This window comes from Notamacropus eugenii, chromosome 5 (assembly GCF_028372415.1).
Source record: "Notamacropus eugenii isolate mMacEug1 chromosome 5, mMacEug1.pri_v2, whole genome shotgun sequence".
NCBI classification, from domain to species: domain Eukaryota; kingdom Metazoa; phylum Chordata; class Mammalia; order Diprotodontia; family Macropodidae; genus Notamacropus; species Notamacropus eugenii.
The window spans coordinates 133,743,140-133,766,286 of NC_092876.1; the positions used below are offsets into that span (position 1 = coordinate 133,743,140).

The 23,147-nt window shown below is 42.1% G+C and overlaps 1 protein-coding gene across 1 annotated transcript in view; it reads left to right on the forward strand.

The window, feature by feature from the left end:
- The window catches only part of LOC140505205 (myelin-oligodendrocyte glycoprotein-like), a 42,238-nt gene that overhangs the window by 17,068 nt on the left and 2,023 nt on the right, over positions 1-23,147 (forward strand). Inside the window, exons 3-5 of the mRNA XM_072610962.1 lie at positions 8,454-8,798; positions 18,123-18,476; positions 19,196-19,315. Of these exons, the coding sequence (XP_072467063.1) occupies positions 8,454-8,798; positions 18,123-18,476; positions 19,196-19,315 (819 nt within the window). The remainder of the gene's footprint in view (positions 1-8,453; positions 8,799-18,122; positions 18,477-19,195; positions 19,316-23,147) is intronic.

Here is a 23,147-nt window from a genome sequence, read left to right on the forward strand (position 1 = left end):
GATGATAAAAATGTGATTTAAAGGTGAGAAGGGATTATAATGGGTGATGTGAAAAGAAGGATGCAGAAAAAAAAATAAATCCCATCAGAGGGTGAGGCACAAAAAGGTATGAGAGTTGAGGTAAAGAGAGGAGGGAGATGAGCATTGTTTGAGAGGTACCCTCATCTGATTGGATTCAAAGAGGTTACAATAAACTCAGTTAAGTATAGAAATACAACTAACTCTATAGGCAGTAAGAGGGGAAGGGGGAAAGAAAAGGGAGGGGAGGATAAATGAGAGTGAAGAAGTAGTAAGGGAAAAGGGAATTAAAATGGAGAGGGGCACAAAGAAGGGAGGGAAGAGTGAGGGAGGCAGTGGTCAAAAATTAAAACACTATTGTGGAGAGGAAAGGAGAAGGGAGAACTAAAAGCATAAACAAGGGGAAAGAGGATGATGTGAAAGACAGATAGCAATCATAACTGTGAATGTGAATGGGATGAACTCTACCATAAAATGGAGATGGGTAGCAGAATGGATTAAAAACCATAATACAACAATATGTTGTTTACAAGAAACACATTTGAAATGGAGGCAAACAAACAGGGTAAATGTAAAAAGCTGGAGCAGAATATTTTGTGCTTCAGTTGATGTAAAAAAGGAGGGGTAGCAATCCTAATCTCAGACAAAACAGAAGCAGAAACAGATCTAATCAAAAGAGTTAAAGAAGGAAACTATATCCTGCTAACAGGCACCATAGACAATGAAGAAATTTCATTACTAAACATATATGCTCCAAGTGGTATAGCAAACAAATTCTTAGAGGAGAAGTTAAGGGAGTTACAGGAAAAAGTAGACAGCAAATCTATACTAGTGGGGGACCTCAACCTCCCACTCTCTGAACCTGATAAATATAAACTCAAAATAAACAAGAAAGAAATTAAGGAGGTGAATGAACTTCTGGATAAGGTAGATATGATAGATCTTTAGAGAAAATTAAATGGGGAAAGAAAGGAATATAGCTTTTTCTCTGTGGTACATGGCACATATTCAAAAATTGACCATGTAATAGGCCATAAAAACCTCACAATCCAGTGCAGAAAGGCAGAGATAGTCAATCTATCCTTCTCAGATCATAATGCAATAAAAATCATGTTATCAAAGACCATGGAAATATAAACCAAAAATTCATTGGAAACTAAACAATCTAATCTTAAAGAATGAGTGGGTTAAACAACAAATTATAGAAACAATCAACAACTTCATTCAAGAGAATGACAATAACCAGACAACCGATCAAGTCTTATGGGATACTGCAAAAAGTAGTTCTTAGGGGAAATTTCATGTCTTTGAAAACTTACATGAGTAAAACAGAGAAAGAGGAGAAGAATGAATTGGGAATGCAGCTGAAAACGCTTGGAAAAGAACAAACTGAAAATCCCTAAGTAAATAGCAAAATAGAAATACTAAAAACAAAAGGAGAGATTAATAAACTTGAAATTAAGAAAACTATTGAACTAATAATAAAACTAAGAGTTGGTTTTATGAAAGAACCCATAAAACTGATAAACTTTTGGTCAATTTGATTAAAAAAATGAAAGAACAAAACCAAATTACCAATATCAAAAAGGAAAAGGATGAACCAACCTCCAATGAAGAAGAAATTAAAACAATAATCAGAAATTACTTTGCCCAACTGTATGCCCATAAATTCAACAATCTAAATGAGAGGGATGATTATTTTAAAAAACATAAATTGCCCAGGTTAACAGAAGAGGAAGTTGAGTACTTAAATATCTCCATCTCAGAAAAGGAAATTGAACAAGCCATCAATGAAATCCCTAGGAAAAAACATCCAAGGCCCAATGGATTTACAAGTGAATTCTATCAAACATTTAAAAGCATTTAATTCCAATACTATGTAAACTATCTGGGAAAATTGCTGAAGGAGCACTGCCAAATTCTTTTTATGATTCAAACATGGTTCTGATAAATAAATCAGGAAGAGACAAAACAGAGAAAAATAATTATAGACCAATTTCTCTAATGCATATAGATGCAAAAATTTAAAATAAGATATTACCAAAAGGAATACAGCAACTTATCACAAGAACAATACGGTATGATCAAGTAGGATTTATGCCAGGAATGCAGGGCTGGTTCAATAGTAGAAAAACTATTAGCACTATAGATCATATCAACAACAAAACTAACAGAAACAACATGATTATCTCAATAGGTTCAAAAAAAGCTTTTGACAAAATACAACACCAATTCCTATTGAAAACACTGAAAAACATAGGAATAAAGGGAACTTTCCATAAAATAATAAGCAGTATGTACCTAAAACTTTCAGCAACTATTATATGCAATGGGGACAAGCTAGAGGCATTTCCAATAAGATCAGGAGTGAAACAAGGATGTCCATTATCACCACTGTTGCTCAATATGGTATTAGAAATGCTAGCTGTAGCCAAATAAATTCAAAGAATTGGATAGGCAAAGAATAAACTAAGTTATCTCTCTGCAGATGATATGATGGGTATATTTAGAGAATCTCAGAGAATCAAGTAAAAAAACTGCTTGAAATAATAAACAACTTTGGTAAAGTTCCAGGTTACAAAATAAACCCATAGAAATCATCTACATTTTTATATATTACTAACAAAGCCCAAAAGCAAGAGATAGAAAGAGAAATCCCATTTAAAGCTACTGTAGACACTTTGGGAGTCTACCTGCCAAAACAAACCCAGGGACTATATGAACACAATCACAAAATAATTTTTGCAAAAATAAAGTCAGATCTAAGTATGTGGAAAAACATCAGTTGTTAGTGAGTAGCCCAAGCTAATATAATAAAATGACAATTCTACCTACATTAATTTATTTATTCAGTGCCATACCAATCAAACTACCAGAAAATTATTTTCTAGAACTACAAAAAATAATATCAAAATTCATCTGGAAGATCAAAATGTCCACAATATCAAGGGAACTAATGAGAAGAAATGCTAGGGAAGGTGGCCTAGCCCTACTAGATCTCAAATTGTTTTATAAAGCACCAATCATCAAAACCACTTGGTACTGCCTAAGAAACAGAGGGGTAGACCAGTGGAATAGTTTATGTACTCAGGACAGAGTAGCTAATGAATATAGAAATCTACAGTTTGATAAAGCCAAGGACCCCAGCTTCTGGGATAAGACCTCGCTGTTTGATAAAACTTGCTAGGCAAACTGGATAACAGTGTGGTGGAAACTCGGCACAGACCAATGCCTGACACCATACACAAGAATAAATTTCAAATGGATATGTGATCCAGGGATAAAGATTGATACTATAAACAAATTAGGGGATGAAGGAATAGTACATTTGTCAGACTTATGGAGAATGAAGAAATTTATGACCCAGCAAGAAAGAGATAGAGAACATTATGAAGTGCAAAATGGACATTTTTGATTACATTAAACTGAAAAGTTTTTGAACAAACAAAGCCAATATAACCAAGATTAGGAAGGAAGCAGAAAACTGGGAAAGAATTTTGGCAATTAGTGTCTGTGATAAAGGCCTCATTTCTAAAATATATAGAGAACTGAGTCAAATGTACAAAAATGCAAGTCATTCCCCAATTGATAAGTGGTCAAAGGATATGAACAGGGAATTTTCAGAGGAAGAAATTAAAGGTATTTAAAATCAAATGAAAAAATAATCTGAATCACTATTGATTAGAGAAATACAAATCAAAACAACTCTGAGGTACCACATCACACCTATCAGATTGGCTCACATGACAAAACAGGAAAATGATAAATGTTGGAGAAGATGTGGAAGAGTTGGAACACTAATTCACTGTTGGTGGAACTCTGAGCTGACCCAACCATTCTGGAGAGCAATTTGGAACTATGCCCAAAGGGCTACAAAAATGTGCATACCCTTTGACCCAGCAATATTGCTTCTAGGACTGTATCCCTGTGGGGAAAATGAGGAAGTTTCTCCCCAGCCCCTTGCATGACCACCAAATGACCTAACATAAGGAATGTAACATAAAGTTGATAGGATTAACTAGGAGTGCAAGGGGAAGCAGCAGAATTAATGAAGCATGCAGCCAAGACAAAGGGACCCTAATCTTATGAGTCATAAAACTCCTTAAGGGAGGAGGTGACTGTGTTCAAGGTCCTGACCAGTCCTTGGGCACATACATCAAAGTCAACAACGGGAACTTTTGTCCAGAGTTCCTTCTTTGTTCTAATGATCCTCTTTTCCCTGAAGTTACCTGTATAAAGGAACTGAGTGAGAGATGGATCTTTGGATGTCTTTTGCTACAGAAGCAGGGACACCTGCTTCTGTTCTCCCAGCCAGGACCTTTGCTGACTGTTTCTCTCCCTCCCTTCTTCAGCCTCTCAATTGTGCCAAAGTGCTGGAGCTCAGACTTGTCTGGTGACATATGACTTTTCTATTCTGTCTTAACTATTATCTGCTCCTCATATGCATACACTTGCTAACTTGCACTACTTGTAGTAATAAAACTTAATTACCTATTAAGCTTGTTTTAGTGTGTGTCATTGTATCTTAAGGCTCAAATTTAAAGTATTGTAAAGTCTATGTAATCCATTTCAATTATAATTCCAAAGAGATCATAAAAATGAGAAAAGGTCGCACGTGGACAAAAATATTTATAGCAGCTCTCTTTGAGGTGGCCAAGAACTGGAAATGAAGGGGATGCCCACCACCTGGGGAATGGCTGAATAAGTTATAGTATATTATTGTAATGGAGTGCTATATGAAATAATGAACAAGAGAACTTCAGAGAAGCCTAGAAGTACTTATATGAACTGATTCAGAGGGAAATGATCAGAACCCAGAGAACATTGTACACAGAAACAGCCACAACGTGTGAGGACTGTTTCTAATAGACTTCTCCCTTCACAGCAATGCAAGGGCTTAAAACATTTCCAAATAGCTCTTGAGGCAAAATGCCACCCCCATCCAGAGAAAGAACTATGGAATTGGAATGCAGAATAAAGCAGAATATTTTCTCTTCTGTTATGTGTTGTGTTAGTTTGTTTTTTTCTCCTTATGTCCCCCATTCATTTTAATTTCTCCATGCAACATGACTAATATGAAAATGTGCTTAATAAGAATGCATGTGTAGAACCCATATGAGATTGCATACTGTCTTTGGGTGGGAGGAGGAAGAGAGGGAGAAAAAAAATTAAGATTTATGGAAGTGATTGCAGAAAACTGAAAAGACATCAATAAAAAAAGAAAAAGAAAAAGCATTAAAAATCCCCAATTAAACACTAAATTGAAAATCCTAAAAATTAAAGGTTAGATTAATATAAGTGAATATAAAAATTCATTGAATTAATCAATAAGACTAGATTGGTTTTATGGAAAAAACAGTCAAATAGACAAAACACTGGTTAATTTAATTTAAATGAAATGGTTGAATATATCACTAACAAAGATGAATTTAAAACAATTATAAAGAGTTATTTTGCCCAATTATATGCCAATAAATGTAGCAATTTAAGTGAAATGCAAGAATATTTACTGAAATATAAATTGCCTAGATTAATAGAACAGGAAATGAAATATCAAAGTAGACCAGTTTCTTTAAAAAAAAAATTTGAACAGGTCATAAGTGAGTTTCCTAAGAAAAAAGCCAAGACCAGACACATTTAATGGTGAAGTCTATCAAACACTGAAAGATCAAGAAATACCAATGTGAAATAAATTATTTGGAATAATAGACAAAGAAGGGATCCTACCAAAGCCCTTTCGTGAAACAAATATATTAATGACAATTAAAAGCAAGAAAAGTAAATGTAGAGAAAGAAAATTATGGACCAATTTCATGAATGAAATATCTTAAATAAAATAGTAGCTAAAAATACCAGAAAAATATATTACCAAAAAATATACATTGTGATTATTTGGGATTTTTACTAGGAATACAGGAATTCAATATAACAAGGAAAACTATCAACATAATTGATTTTATCAATAATAAGCTTAAAAATCTTACCATTACATCAATAAATGCAGAAAAGGCTTTGCATAAAGACACTCATTTGCATATTAAAAAAAACATTTGAAAGTAATGATATGAATGGATTTTTTCTTAAATTGATAAAGGACATGTCTAAAACCATTACCAATCATCATTTCTGATGGGGTTAAGCTAGAAGCCTTCCCAGTAAGATCAGGTGTGAAGCAAGGATGCCAGCTGACACCATAGCTCAGTAAGATACTAGAAACGCAGCTAGGTGGTGCAGTGGATAGAGTGCCAGTGCAGGAGTCAGGAGGACCTGAGTTCAAATCTAACCTTAGATACTTGACACTCACTAGCTGTGTGACCTTGGGCAAGCCGCTTAACCCCAATTGCTTCATCCTGGGTCATCTCCAGTCATCCTGATGAATATCTGATCACTGGATTCAGATGGCTCTGGAGGAGAAGTGAGGCTGGTGATCTGCAAGACCCTCCCTCACTCAAAACAAAGTCAAGTGCAAGTCATGTCATCATTTCTCTGATGGCGTGGTCTTCTAAAGCAACGAAGGATGAATGCACACAGAAATCCTAGCAAGAGCACTAAAAGAAAGAGAAACCAAAGGAATCAGAATAGGAAGTGAGCTAATAAAATTATCTCTTTCTGTTGATAATATGATGATATATTTGGAAAATTGGAAAGACTCAAAAAGTTAATTGAAACAATAATTTTAGAAAGTAGCAGGACATAAAGGAAATCCACAGAAATCATCTACATTCCGATAGATCACAAACAAAACCCTGCAAGAAGACATAGTAAGACATACTTCATTTAAAATAACTCTAGGCAGGACAAAACATCCAACACTCATTTTATAAGCAAGGCAGCTATGGTGGAGGCTGATTGGGACTTGCTTAACATGACATGATAGAAGCAGGACATGAATCGGAATCTTCTGATGTCCAGTCAAGAATTCCTAGGATTCGGCTTCCCTGGGACTCACAGGACTTCTCTGACTTCGATCCTGTGGAGAGGGAAAAAGAGGCAAGAAGTGAGATCTGAAAGACTCGAATGTCAGGGCAGTTTCCTTCAGGGTTCAATAAAGTACTTTCCAAACTCCCTCTCTTCCCCACCAAGGGGACCAACATATGCTGGTGATTAAGGCCCTGGGTCTAAGGAAAGCCACCCCTGGGGAAGAAACAGCAAGACTGAAAGGTTTGGAACAAAACAAAATCTGGCCAAGCCAGGCCAGGACCCAGAGCTTTTCATGGAGATGCCACGTACAGGGCACTTAGGAAGACGCAACCTGGATGGAGGTTTCAGCTAGAAAGATGTGCCAGGGATCCAGGAGGCCCAGGCCCAGCAGTATCATTTAGATGAGCATCTGGATCCATCTGCCTCCCAGGAGTTCTGCCTTCTAAACCCAGCATTGACCATTTCCCCCTCCTCCCTCCCTCTAATGGGCAGACTTCTGAGGCTGTTGGGATCCAGACTAGTACTTGCCCTCTTGACCCATGTGTAAGTGAGGTTGTCAGAACAAATACCCTCCACAGATGCAAGAGTTTCATGTCTTCTGATCCAGACCCAGCCAAAAAAATAGGAAAATTAGACTGTCATTGAGGACTCAGCTGTTTCTCCCTTTCTGACAAAGGACCTCAAAATTCAGTTTTTTGTGTACTCTGTACCAAAGAACTGCAAGGAGATTCTCTCCAGTGACATATAGAACCAAGGGAAAACAAAGATAGAATCACAGTTTTGGAACTGGAAAAGGCCAAAGAGGTCATTGAGATCAATTCTATTATTTTACTGAACCACTAGAGGCCCAGAGAGGTCTAGTGACTCATCAAAAACCTCACAGCTAGCAATTAGCAGAGCTAACATTTCAGCTCAAATCCTTTCCTTCCAGGCCCAATAAGCCAGGATGCCATCACTACAGTGATGCCCTTGAAGCCCCCCACATTCCCATAATCATATTCCTCTTCCCCACTGAGCTGCACTGCTCTATCACACAGGGCTCTCCCATAGACACAGAGGTTCTCTGGCCCAGCCTCCTTCTAAAGCTCTCAGATGCACAGCCACAGGATAAGGGCAAGTCCAACACCAGCCCAGAAGTCTGGGCTGCCTCTGCTTTAGGAAGTTATCTGGGCAGCCTCAGTGCTGGGGCAGAGACTGGAATCTCCAGGGGTCATTGACAAGAGTTGTTTCCTTCCTGCCTCCATCCCAGATTTTCTACCTCCAATCAGCTGCCCTGGCTACCTGAATATACAAGGCAGTGAAGGAGAGAATGTCTTGTCTCCATCTAACAGATATATCACAGTGTGGAAAGTGATTTTACCAAAGACAGCCTAACAGCAGTGGAGTGCCTGGGTAGGAACATATTCAGAGCTAAATAGTCCTGGCTGTCCTGGCCCTGCTCTGAAGGCCGTATTCACTGCTCCATCCCCATGTTCTCTGATTTTCTGCTGTTTTTTCCTTGGTTCTCCACACAGGATCCTTCACTGTATCTGGCCCTCCAGTTCAGCCCATCCTAGCCTGGGTGGGGGAAGATGTCCAGCTCCCTTGTCACCTCTCCCCTAAGACGGATGCTCGAGAAATGACTGTGAAGTGGGTCAGAGGCCCAAGGGTTGTACACTTGTACCGCAGGGGGCAGGAGATGAAGGAAGTCCAGGCCCCTGCATTCCAAGGGAGAACAACAATGCTGAGAGAGGACATGGCTGAGGGGAAAGTGACCGTGATCATTCACCAGGTCCAGCTCTCCGACACTGACCTGTACACATGTTATTTCCAGAAAGGTTCCCTTTACAATGAAACCAGCTTTGACCTTCAGGTAGCAGGTAGGTCCTACCTGGTCATGAATTTTCTCTGGAGTTGGGAGGGACCTTCATATCCTGGTATTGGCACAGACCTTTAGAGTATCCAAGGTCCTTTTCATTCATTGTCTCACTGGAGTCTCACAACTAGCTTTTGGATTTGTATATGTGTCACAGGAACCACCCAGGCCCCCACTGACTGAAAGGCAGCTCCGTTGCCTTTCAGCCCCTCAGGGTCCTCTGGCACCTTTAATGGGGTTTAGGGTTTCCAGCCTCTCTGACATTGGTTCAAGCCCCCCCCCCACTGCTATTCTCCCAGTTTTAGAGACTCTTCTGCCCCCTTTTTCCATGTAACAACTTAATATTCAGATTTGTTTTTCTATATTAATTGTTAATTATACACTATCATGGGAACAAATGTACAAATGACACTTTCCCTGATACCTGAGGGTATTGTCCTCCCCACACAGGCCACCTGAGCCTCTGGAGAGTTGGGAGGTGAAGGGAGTTCAGGCTAATAGCTTATCCCAGTTCCTACATAGTGTAGTCCCACCAAGTTCTGAGACCAAAGCTCCCTTGGATTCCAGTGCCAGGCCCCCTGGCTTCTCACAACTTCCCTTCTGGACTGGCAGCAACATTTGGATTTATTCTTCTTCCAAGGTCTCCATGGCTTCGGTCTGGGTAGGGTGGGAAATCTATGTGCCATATCTAGAAGTGAAAATGACCAACAATAAACCCTACCCACAATCTAATCTCGTATCTAGAAGGACATGAGGCCTACACTGGGGAGGGAAAGAACCTTCTTCCTTACCCAGCTCAGTTCATGGTACCTATGCTGTGGGTAAATAGAATTTGCACTTCCTCTGGACACAGGTAAAAGGAAAGAGAGAGAGAGAGAACCACAGAGATAGAAAGGCAGAGAGAAAGACTGAGAGACAGAGAGAAAGAATGAATCCTAGTGTGGTACTTTTCACTCACAGCCTGTTTCAGCTTTGCAGCCAACAGAAAGTGAATGGTCCCACCCCAGTGTGAGGAGCCTCAGAATGGCTTCTCCCTGACTGATTCCAGGCCCCTGGAATCCCCGACATGGGTCCTGTCATATTAGGTCAGCTGAGACACAAAGCAAAGCCACCTAGTCTTTCTCTCTCCCTTTCAAATATTTGTGTCTTTACCCAATAGGCAGTGAAGCATTTTGAACCCAGTCTTTCTCCCCAGTCTAGAACAATATTCTGGGGTGTGTGGGCAGCCCTACAGGAAGGAATCTCACAGCAGCCAATGGTGGAAGGTCATACACAATCCCACAGACTCAGAAGACAATCGCAATCATCCCTAAATACAAAGTTCAGTAGATTCACTGAACCCAGGAACGTTTCACAGTCACTACCAACCATTATTGCCTGTTTAGTCTCTGCCTTTCAGGGCCTTTCTCAATCCATTTTCTCTCAAGCAAAAGAAAGAGCAAAACAAAGAAAGCTGGGTGTTCCTCTTTGATGGAAGCCCAGGTGCCTCTGAGCTTTCTAAACCACATGGAGCTCTCCCCACAGGGAGATCTTTCAGGCTTGGGGTTTCCCACTGACATCTGGGGAGACCTGCTCTCTAACCTGGCCTTAGAGACCTGGGGGAAAAGACCTGAACTGACACCCAAGTCCATGGACTGAGGAAGGTGTCAGGTGGCTAAGGACTTCTCTCCTGTCTTCTGCCCATATTCTGGGCATTTTTGTGCAACCACAAATATGCATTCAATGTCTCCTGTCTGTCCAGCCCTATGCTATTAGGAAGACAAAAGAAGGCCCCATGAATTTTGCTCATAAGATGTTTGTAGCCTGTGGAAGATTGAGGGGAAAGGCACAAGAAGATATACAATCAGAGCCACTGGATGGCACAGTAGATAAAGCCCCAGCCCTTAGGTCAGGAGCATCTGAGTTTAAACGTGGCCTCAGATACCTACTAGCTGTGTGACCTTGGGCAAGTCATTTAACCCTGATTGCCTAAAAAAGAAAAAATATATACATACAAAACAAAATATTAGACACAATATAATGAGTTTCTGAATAAGTATCCAGACCATAATTAATTCAATTAAAAGATCTGGAAGGAGGAAAACCTGAATTCTCACCAAGACTCAGATACTTACTCATTGTGTGACCTGAGAGTCTGCCTCAGTTTCATCATCTGTAAAATGAGCATGGTGGGAGCTTTTACTCCCCAGGGTTCCTTTGAGGATCAAGTGAAATAATATTTGTAAGGTGTATCACACATGCAAATCACCATCTTGGTAGTGGTGTTCTGTTGTTCCAATCCTGTCTGACTCTGTGACCACATGTGGGGTTTTCTTGGCAGAGATCCTGGAGCAGTTTGCCCTCTTACTCGTCAGCTCATTTGACAAATGGGAAAATGCAGACAAATCAAGTTAAGAGATTTGCCCAGGTGCACACAGCTAGGAAGTATTTGAGACAGAACTTGAACTCAGGTCTTCCTGTCTCCAGGCCCAGTGTTCCATCCACTGGGTCACTCAGCTGGCCTAAAAGGCACTACACAAATGTGAGTTCTTCTCATTTTTGATGGCATTATTATTTATTGACCATTTACTGTTTTCATGACCCTATGATGTTTACACTGAACCAGGACCCTGGCTCAAGAAGATTTGTCTATAATAAGGAGATCAGAAACACAAAGTAATATGATAATCAATACTATATGCAAGTATAATGTGTGCAAGGTGTAAAATTAAACACTACTCAATTAAATTGAGAAAGCCTTAGTCACCTACTTTATAGGACTCTTGGTCCTAGGTGATACATAAAAGTGAGGACTGTTACAGAGATAAGGACCAGGAAAGGCCTTCTACAGGCAGCAGCATCTGAGACGGGCTGTATTAGATGAGGAGAAGAGAAATAGAAAGAGAAAGAAAGAAGGAGTCCCATTAATAGGAAACAGAATCATATCATCATCATCATCACCATCACTGACATATCTAAAATGCTTAAATGTTGACAAAGGGCTTTATCAACAACCAATCAGGAACCTTTATTAAGCACCTACTGTGTACCACCATTGTACTAAGCACTGGGGATACAAGAAGAGTTTGTAAAAGGCAGTCCCTGCTTACAGTCTAATGGGGGAGACCACATGCTGACACACATCCACAGAGCACAGAACATACAGGATGAATAAGAAACAAATAAAAGGGAAGGCACTGGAGTTACAAGGGGTGAGCTAAGGCTTTCTGTACAAGGTGTGGTTTCTGATGGGTCTTGAAGGAGGCCAGGGAGGTAGGTCATCACAGGGGAGAAGGGGGAACATTCCAGGCCTGAGAACAGCCAGAGAGGATCCCCAGAGCTGAGAGAGGGAATGAGCAGGGGGCCTGAGTCACTGCACTGAAAAGCAGCTGTTCAGGAGTAAGAAGTTAGAAGATCAGGGTTGTAGGAGGGTCTGGGTTAGGGAGGGCTGTGAATTTGATCAGTAGCACAGGAACAAGACTGGATGTGAACTTTAGGAACATGCCTTTAGTGTCTGGATGAGGGTGGATTGGAGTGGGAAGAGGAGTGAGGCAGGCAGACCCCAGCTGACTATTGCTGTGATCAAAGCCTGAGATGAGGAGGAACTGTACTAGAGGAGGGGCCCTGTGAGAGCAGAGAAGGGGTTATAGGAGAGATGCCTGAGAGGTGAAATTGAGGGACTTTGTCAATGGATTGGATGTGGGGGAAGAGGGAGAGGGAGGAATCCAGGGTGATTGCTAGGGAGTAAGGCTAAGGGGCAGGGAGGAGGGTGTTGTCCTCTACACTTATAGTGAAGATAGGACATGGGGAGCATGTGGAGGAAAGATAATGAGTCCCGTTCAGGAGAGGTTGAGTTTAAGAGGTCTACTGGACATCTAGACTGAGATATGTCTGAGAGGCAGGTGGAGATCTGACACTGGAGGTCAGCAGACAGACAGGGACAGGAGAGGCAGACTTGAGGATCATCAGCAGAGAGTCAGTAATTAAATCCATGGGTGCTGATGAGATGACCAGTGCAGTCGTCTAGAGGCAGAGCAGAAGAGCCCTAGGGAGAGAACCCTGAGAGACACCTGCAGTGAGAGGGCAGGATGTGACTGAGAATCCAGCACAGGAGGCAGAGAAGTAGCCCTCAGATAGGTAGGAGGACCCCAGATAGAAAGGGAGGTCCTGAGAGCCTACAGGGACGAGAGCATCTAATAGTGGAGCGTGATGAGCAATGTCAGAGGATGCAGAGAGAACGAGGAGAAGGAGGATTGAGAAGGGGCTGTTGGACTTGGCAGCTAAGTGACTGTCAGTGACTTTGGAGAGAGCAGTGTCAGTGGGGTGAGGAGGTCAGGAGCCAGAATGTAAGGGGTTAATAAGAAAGGGTGAGGACAGGGGGAGGTGTCTGTTGTAGAAAGACTGTGGAGGAGTCTGGCTACAAAGGGCAGGAGACATACAAAGAGCTAGGTGTTAATTTGTCCCCATCTTACAGGGAGGGAAACTGAGTCAGAGAGTCAGTGCCTTGCCCAGGTCCCCAGTTACTAAGTATCTGCGATCGGTTTTACGTTCAGGTCCTACTGACTCCAGGACCAGTGTTCTCCCCACTCCCCCATGCGGCACCCCCTCATGGCCACATGAACATAGGCATGTGAGCTGAGAAGAGCTGATGTCTGCAGGAGTCCTTGAACTGTCCAGTGTAGCTAGAGCCCAGAGCACCAGGAGAGGATTCAAATGCAATAGATGAGAAGGGCCAGGTGGCCTGAATTGTAGAGGGCTTTGAATGCCAGGAAGAGAAGTCTGAGTCTCACCCAGAGGGAAGGAGAAAACCACTAAAGACATCTGGAGAGAGGAGTGGTTTGGTCCGTTCTGGATATAAAGAACATGAGCCTAGAGCCCAGGCCAAGTGGGAAGGGGGATTGCAGGTGGGGATCTAGAGTCAGGAGCACATGTCAATCAGTCAGTTAGTCAGTCAACAAGCATTGACCAAGGACTGAGTGGCTTTATCAATAGATGGGATGTGGGGGATGCTCTCTTGGCAGAACAGCTACTCAGACATGGAACTGGGCACAAAGGAATCTGAATCTTGCCAGATATTAACTGTACAACCCTGGCCAAGTCACTTAATCTCTCTCTGCCTCAGTTTCCTCATCTGTAATACAGGACAAACAACAACTAGCATGTCTGTAGCACATGACGCTTTGCAATACACTGGACAACAATGATGCTTTTTATCCTCAGCCCTGGCAGCTTTTTCTCATGCAGTTTTCCCAAAGAACACACTGAGACAAGCAGAGTTTGAGGAACTTCACCCAAATCACATAACGAAGGGGGTGTCTGAAGCTGGATTAGAACTCAGGTCTTCCTGCCTCCAATTCCAAGGTTCTGTTGGCCCAGCTAGCACCTCCTTCCTCCTAGTGTTGATAAGAAGGCCACGGGAGATCACCCATGGAAAGTGCGTTAGGAATCTGGGAGTCTACAGAAATACTGACTGTGATTATCACTATCCCTGGTATTGTCATTATCATCATTACATTGTTATTATGAGGAGGTCTTTTGTGAGGATCAAGGGAGATCATGTTTTTAAAGCTCAGAGCACTAGTACTCACTAGGTAAATAGTTATTTCCTTCCTGCTACTACTGTGATGTAGGTATAGTAGCATCATAATCTCCATTTTACAGACAGACAGATGAATAGTCAGACAGGTTTGATGCTGTAGGCTTAACGGTATTTGGGAAAAGGTCACAAAAATTAGCAAATCCCATTAATCCAGGCTCCTCCATGCCCCAGACCTTGGTTCAGATCCTCTAACATCCCCATCACCATTCATCCCCTAACTCAGAGGGATCAATCAACAGGATAGATTCTGCTGTCTCAGGGGTGGTGGGAACCTTCTATGTTGCAGGACTTACACGCAGATATCAAAAAGCAAAAAGATGAGACCTGATGGGGGAGTAAATAAAACCTCCAAATAAATTCTGGAGTGGAAGAACCCAACAAAGGTTGAGGTGAAATGATTTTATGGCCCAAGACAACTTAGAAGGTTGCAAAGAAAGGTCTATCTCATTTGGTCATGTCTTTATACAATATTAACAAAGCCCAGTGAGAAGAGATAAGAGGAAATTCATATAAACTAATGGTATACAATATAAAATATTTGGGATTCTACCTGCCAAGAAAACCCAGGACCTATGTGAACACAATCACAAAACACTTTTACACCAGTGAGGTCAGATCTAAATAATAGGAAAAGTATCAATTTCTCAAGAGTGGGTTGAGCTAAAGTAATAAAAAATGATCATTCTAGCTAAATTTATTTATTTGTTCAATGACATTCCTATCAAACTACCAAAATATTATCTTATACACCTAAAAAATAATAACAAAATATCAAGGGAATTAATGAGAAAAAAATCAAAGAAATGTGGCCTCACCGCACTAGATCTAAAACTACATTATAAAGTGGCAATCATCGAAAGTATTTGGTACTGGCTAATAAACAGAGAGGTGGATCAGTGGAATACACTAGGCACACAAGACACAGTAGTCAGGGACTACGGGAATCTACTGTTGATAAACCCAAAAACTCCAGTTTCTGTGAAAAGAACTCACTATCTGACAAAAAGTACTGGAAAGTAGTGTGACAGAAACTAAGCAAAGAACAACATCTTACATCATGTACCAAAATAAGGTGAAAATGGGTATATGATTTAGACATAAAAGGTGTTACCATAAGCAAATTAGGAGAGCAAGGAATAGTTTACCTCTCAGATCTATGGAGAAGGGAAGAATATATGACCCAACAACAAACAGAGAATATTATGAAATACAAAATGGATTATGTTGATCACATTAAATTAAAAGGGGATATTCCACAAACAAAGGGAATTCAACCAAGATTAGAATGAAATTAGAAAGCTGGAAATAACTTTGATAAAGGCCTCATTGCCAATATATAGAGATAACACAGTCAAATTTATAGGAGTACAATTCATTGTCCAGTTCATAAATAGTCAAAGATGTAAACAGGCAGTTTGCACATGAAGAAACAAATGCGATCTCTAGTCACAGGAAAAAAATGCTCTAAATCACTACTGATTAGTGAAATGCAAATTAAAATAACTCTGAGGTACCATGTTACACCAATTAGATTAGTTAACTTGACAAAACAGGAAAATGACAAATGTTGGAGAAGATATGGAAAAATTGGAACACTAATACATTGTTGGTGGAATTGTGAACTGATTCAATCATTCTGGAGAGCAATTTGGAACTGTGCTCTAAAGGCAACCAAACTATGTAGATATAGATATATATAAATAGATACAAATATAGGTAGATACATATCTATATCTATCCATCTCTCTCTATGAATATACATCCTTTGATCTAGTATTACCACTACAAGGTCTGTACTCCAAAGAGATCATAAAAAAGGGCCAAGGACCTACATGCCTACATGTGCAAAAATATTTATAGAAGCCCTTTGTGTGGTGGCAAAGTATTCAGAAGTGACAGGATACCCATCAATTGGGGAATACCTGAGCAAGTTGTGGTATATCAATATAATGAAAAACCACTGCTCCATAAGAAATGATGAGCAGGTAGATTTCAGAAAAATCTGGAAAGACTTGTATGAACTGATGCTGAGTGAAGTGAGCAGAACCAGGAGAACATTGTACACAGTAACAGTAATATTATACAAGATACATTCCTTCCCTTGATAGGTTTCTCTCTTCTCAGCAATGCAATGATCTAAGACAATTCCAAAAGACTCATGAAGGAAAATGCTATCTATATCCAGAGAAAGAACTATGTAGTGTGAATGCAGATTGAAGCACAATATTTTCTCTTTTTTCTTTCTCACGGTTTTTCCACTTTGTTCTTATTTTTCTTTCATACATGGCAAATGTGGAAGTAGATTTAATATGATTGTGACTACAGCAGATTGCTTACCATATTAGAAGGGGGACAGGGGAGAGAGGGAGAGAGAAAAAAAATTTGAAGCTCAAAATTTTATAAAAGTGAATGTTGGAAACTGTACATGGAATTGGAAAAAATGAAATACTCTTAAGTGGGGGGAAAAGAGAAAGAATATACGCTACAGCTAAGAGCTAATAAGTATGAAATCCTACAAAGAAATAAAATTTGGAGGGACAATAGAAGATATTTTTTCAAAATCATTCTTTTTACAGAGGAAGAAAGTGAAGCTTAGAAAATGAATGAATAAGCAGGTAGTAAGGAAGCTCCTAATTGGCTAACTGAACAGCTAGAAATAAAAGAAAACCATTTGTTAAGCACACACTACAGGCCAGCACTGGATGCACAAAGTAAAAAGGAAGGTAGGCTCTGCCCTCAGGGAGACGCCATTCCAACAGCAGAGAGAACAGGAGGACAGGAAAGGGGGGGCCAGGGGAGGGAGCTGCACTTTGGAGAGTTTAGGGAGTGGACAGTGGGGCAGTCTATTGACACACTTTCCTTGGAGGCAATGGTTGCTTCTGATTCAGTAACAGTGCTCAGGACCAGATGGGGAAAGGTAAGGAGAGTGTTTGGGCCTGCGGGGAGATGACAGACCCACAGCATCAGGGTGAAAAATGACCAAGAGCATTCTGAAAAGGGGTAGGAGGGGAGGACGTCTTGCAGGAGGTGTTATGGCAAAAGGTGTTATGGCCAGGTCAGGATCAGAAGCCAGGTCTCTCAGCACTCATAGACTCTCTGTTCGTTACATTCTGGAAGTGTCCCATCAAAGTCTAGTTACTTTTGGCAGGGACTGGCATATTCACCCATTTTCTGTGAACTCCTTGGAAAGAATGGTGGATCAGACCCTTCCCAATCCTAGCCAGGGGAGATCCAGATACACCAGACACACCTATCCATTTATCCAGGTGACCAGACTCTACAACTCTCCAGTGAACTGAACTGCTCCTGTACATAGAACCCTCCCCTGACTCTGTGGCCCACCCTCCTTCTAACTCAGCTGCACAATCAATCACCTAAGGCCCAGGCATACCCCAGCTGAGGAGCCTGGGCTCCCTCTTCCCTTAAAAGTGACCCATGGGCAGTGGCAGACTAGAGGCTAATACAATGCTCCCCTCAAGGCCATTGATGGCATCTTTTGCCTTCCTGGCCTCCACACTAATTCTCCATCCTCTAAAATGTTTCCCTCCTTTCTGACCATAGGAAGTAGTCAGGAGAATGTCTTGTCTCCAAGGGAAGCAGGGGAAGCAAAAGAATTTCTCAAGAACTGGGCCCACAGCAGCAGGTGATCCAGAAGTCAGACCTGCATCTGCTGGGCCCTCAAGCACACAAAGAAATACTCTTAATCCTTGGCCTACACTGTCCTCTGATTTTCTTCTGTTCTGTCTCTAGAATGCAAGAAAGGAGCATTCTCAGTGATTGGCCCTGTTCAGCTCATTCAGGCCAAGCAGGGGGAAGATGTCACATTGTCCTGTGAACTCTCCCCTAAGATGGATGCTCAGGACATGATGGTGAACTGGTTCAGGAACCAGAATCTTGTGTACAGGTACAGCAATAGGGAGAAGCTGGAGGAATTCCAGGGTGCTGAGTTCCAGGGGAGGATGGAACTACTACATCATGATATGGCTGAGGGGAAGGTGATCTTGAGGATCCATCACGTCCAGGTCTCTGACTCTGGTCAATACACTTGCTGTATCCAGGCACCTGACAATTACAATGAAACCCACGTGGAGCTACAGGTAGCAGGTAGGTCCTGCAGGGTTTATGGGTTTCTTTTCAATCACAGACTGTTAGAACTGGAGGAGATTTTAAAGGGCATCGAGTCAAAACCCCTCATTTAACAAATGAGGCAAAGGAGACCCAGAGAAGGGAAGGGCTTTACAATTTGTAAATGTCTGGACTGGGAATAAGACCCCTGTCTTCTCACTCCATATTTGGCCATTTTCTTCTCCCAGACACATCCCTACGGCCTTCTTGACTCTCATGTGTATGGCTTCCCTCCACAGTGATACCATCTAAGGTCCCATCATCCCCTGAAAGTCTCTGAATCTGTAAGGCTGCAGCTGTGAGGAGGAGGTGGGAATTGGCCTGAATTGGGAGTCAGAGGACCCAGACATCAGTCCTGGCTCAGGGACTTACAGGCTGAAGGATGGAAGCCCTTTCTCTCTCATTTTCCTCTCTGTAAACTGAGGCAGCGGGGCTGGACTCTCACTAAGCTCCCTTCTATTTCTTACATCCAGTTCTCTGAAGTCCTAGGGAAGCTTGGTTTTGGGGGGATATTTAGAGGCTGATGGAGTGAGAGGAAGACTGTATCATCTGTGCGCAAAGCCACGATCTGCACCCAGAACTTCCTAAGTCCTGATGCCTTCTCTGCTCCCCCCACTAAACTGGGCTCCAGGCATCGGGGACCAGGGCATTTCCCCTTCTCTGATTTAGGCAATAATGGAGTTTGGTGCTGTTTTCAGAGAATCTCCCCTCATCTCGGATGACACGTGTTATCATTGCTGCTGTACCATGTGTGGTCTTCATTGGTTCCCTCTTCCTGATTTATTTCTTTTGCGCAAGAAAACGACAGAGAAGCAGAGGTAAGAGAAGGCCCTGCCCTTACACCTTCAGTGGTTCCATTAGTCTCCAGACCCCGGGGTTTTTGCTGTGAAAGGGATCTGAGGTCCCCCTGCTTTGCTGGACTCAGACACCTCCCTTGGCTCTGAACATATGGTCTAGTCCTGGGCTCTGAGACCTGGACTTTGCTAGGATGACAGAGAAACTCCTGGGTAGTTCCTGTGATAGCTGAGTTGTGTCAAAGATGATTATCCACTGGGAATCAGGAGAATGATCTCTTGTAGAGAAACCTCTTAGCCATGTTCTCACCTCAGCCACATCCTCCACGCACCCCATCCAAGATCTGGTTTCTGGGTTATTTTTTAGGTCTTGGAGGGATGGGGATTGCAGGGCTGCCCTTTGCCAGGCAGCCTGTTCCCAGAACTATTCCCTTTAATCCTTGAATGTGGACCTGGTCTCAGGCACCAGTCACACTCTTTCCTGAATGTCCTAGTCTTCTCTTCCTTACTCTCAGACACCATGACCCTTCCCTAGGTCTACCCACCCACAGGCTGACTCAAGGAATTTAGTTATTTTGAGATGAATATATTATCTTAATCAATGATTTTTAGGTGTGGTTGGTATTTTCCCTCATCTGAGTCTCATTTGTGAGAGAAATGATTATTTTTCTCTTTTATGAATAACTAATTATTAATTGAGATGAAGATTTGTTTTTCTATTTCCTCATTCAGAAATACATTCCGGTAGATTATACAGCCAAACTTTAAATGAAATTACTGACTTTGCTCAAAAATTTACTCTACCCAGACCATCTTATCTAGGTGGAATTGTTGCCCCATCCAATTAAAAAACCTTTACAAACAGAATCAAATTCAGGTGAATTCTACCTCTTTATGTCCTACTCAGACAGGCTTGAGTGGTGATGTTGGAGGGAAGGGGGTAAGATCTTTGGTATAGATTACTAGGGGGAGTAATCTGGTTGTAGATGAGTCTCTCTTTGTCCATGAGTGACAGAATCAAAGTTATGTCCCTCAGCCCCTTGTTAGAAGAGGATCACCTTTTATCATATTATTCATTCTCTTATCAATTATTAGCCAGTCAGAGTTGATTTGGAAAAGCTCACTTTTCCACATCAAGAGACCTCCAGGAGGGGACTTTGATTTACCACAGGAAGCCAAGTGACCATCCTTTTATTAATTATTCACTAGCTATCATTAATAAAATGATTAGTTACCTAGAAACGGAGTCTCTCCCACTTCTCATGCCACACCCTTCTCTGCTCATTGAATCAGCCTGGTCCCAGGAGCCAGCTCCTCTCCCCAGCCTCCTGGCAACCCTGCTCCTATCACTGCCTCCTTGCTACCAGCTTCTCTCTCCTGAAGGAGATAGCCTCCTATCCATGCTCCTGTCCTGGTAAACTGAGGCCCTGAGACTTAGGGGGCATAGTTGGAGCTTCCCCTAGGAGTGATATCCTAGAAGACATGATACAGGGACGCTCTCAAGGTCCCTCTCAAGAACTTTGGATTTGATTGTATGACATGGGAGACACTGGCACAGGACCACTCAGCATAGTGTGCCCACATCAGAGAGAATGCTGTCCTCTATGAGCAAAGCAGAATTGAGATAGCACAAAGGAAATGTAGGATGTGCAAATTGGGAGTTTCCACCCCAACTGTACACACAGCCTACCTCTGCCCAATCTGTGGTAGAGCATTCCGAGCTCAAATGAGTCTGATCAGGCATAGTCAGACACACTGAAACTTCACTTTATCATGGTGGCGTCATTTTGGTCCTCCTTGAGAACAAAGGACCACCACCAGTACTCTGGCCTTCATTGTATAACCAGTAACAGGCCCCAACAAAAGCCTCTGGTGCTCATCATTTAGGTTTCCATGGCTTAGAAAGAGTCTACATAGCAATTATTTTCTGTTCTGGCCAGAAATTCTGAGGGTCTTTCTCCTCCCAGACTGATGTTTTTCTGAGAGTTAACTAGACTATCCTCTGTCTCAATTCATACCCAGCCCTTGGTCATTGAAGGGGCTTGGCCTCAGACACAGTGAGAGGTGGCAAAGACTTAATTTTAAAAGGCCCAGGTCACTCACCACATGGCTGGCGCTCACCAGTCTTCCTGACTTTTGTCTGGGGGCGCTGATGACTTGGACCAGCTCTGCCCCGCTTCAATCTATTTTTGCAGCAAGCCAAGACAGCAGCCTTGTGATGCCCTCTTCTAGAAGGAAGGATGAGGTACAAGTAGGATTGAGGAAGTCACTTTGCTAAAGCTGGATCTTTAGATGTGTCTCTAAAGAAGTCAGGGCTGCAAGGAGGTGGAGACAAGGAAGAAGAGAATTCCAACTACGGGGGACAATCGGGGAAAACTTGAGATTTGGTAGATGGAAGGTCTTGTTGATGGAAAAACTAGCCTGGAGGCCACTGTCACTGGATCCCACAGAACTCAGGGGTGGAGAGGACGTGTAATATATACAACTGGAATGGTAGAAAGGGAGTGTAAGGGTGTATTTCAGGTGTTTTATAGCATTGTCTTAATCTAGTTTAGTGTAGTAGTGTTGTGGGAGTTTTGTAAATATTTTACTGAAATGTGTGCTGACTCCATTCTGGTTACCCCACTGTTTCCAGCCTGTCTGATTTTGCAGCTAGTGTTCACCAGGATGTAGTCACATGGGCTCTCTTCCTGCCCCCTTATGAAGAGGTAACTGGGAAAAAGCTGAGACTCAGGGGCCTGTTGGGGAGATAGTGACTGTCAGGACTATTTTGTTTTTGTTATGAAAAGTTGTCTTTAAAAGCAATCTTATCTTTGAACCCCAGCAGGCAATGCTTTCTGCCTTGGTGTTTTGTTTCTAAATTCCTTAGAGTTGTTCTTTGCCTGAGTTTTGCCTTGTTAATCATGGCAGAGGCCTGCATATATATTTGTTACTGTATACAATGTTCACTTTCCTCTGCTCACTTTGCCCTTCATCACTTCATGGAGGTTTCTCCATACCTTTCTACGATCACTGAGCTCATCATTTCTTTTAGCCCAATAGTATTCCATCTCATACATACAACAAAACTTGGTCACTCATTCTCCAACTGATGGGCATCCCTGCAATTTCAAGTTCTTGGCCACCACAGAAAGAGTTGCTATGAAAATCTCATTCACATTCAAAGTTATAATTACTGTTTGTGAATTGCCCTCCATCCTATTTTAGTTCATTGTTTTCTTTCTCAACCTCTCTTTTTACCCTATCATTGTTCTTTTATCTTCCCCCTACCCTCCCACCCCCACTTCACCAACCCCCCCAAGAGTCCCCCATCCCCTCCCCCACTCCCGCAACGTCAATCCACATGACCCTCCCAAAGTACCCCATCCTCTCCCCACCCTCCCAAATCCCAATGCACATAACCTTGTAAAAGTCCCATCCCTATCCTGTCCCCAGTTTTCTTACTTCTTTCCATGTTCAGAAGACTTCTTTCTCCTTCCAGTGACCAGGCTTCCCACTCCCCGGCGGTTCATACTCTAGTGAGCTAATGCTCCTCCTTGCCCTGGTACTTGGACCCAGACTGATTATGGGTCCTGCACCCAGTGCCAGCAAAGGATTCCTTGTAATCTCCATCTGACAAACTGTCTGACCCCCTTACTCTCATTGGTCCAAGACCCCCAAAGTAGCCTCTGTTGCATTGATTGAGGTCACCCCAAGGCTTCCACAAGACTGTGCTCCACTGAAACCCCAGTGAGAAAGACCTTGTCTACGAACCTTCTAAATTGTGTTGGGCTGTAGAATTTTTTCTCTCTGTCCTTTTGTGGATTCAGCTGCTCCAGAATTCATTTAGAGGTGTTACTTTAAAGTTGTTAGAAGG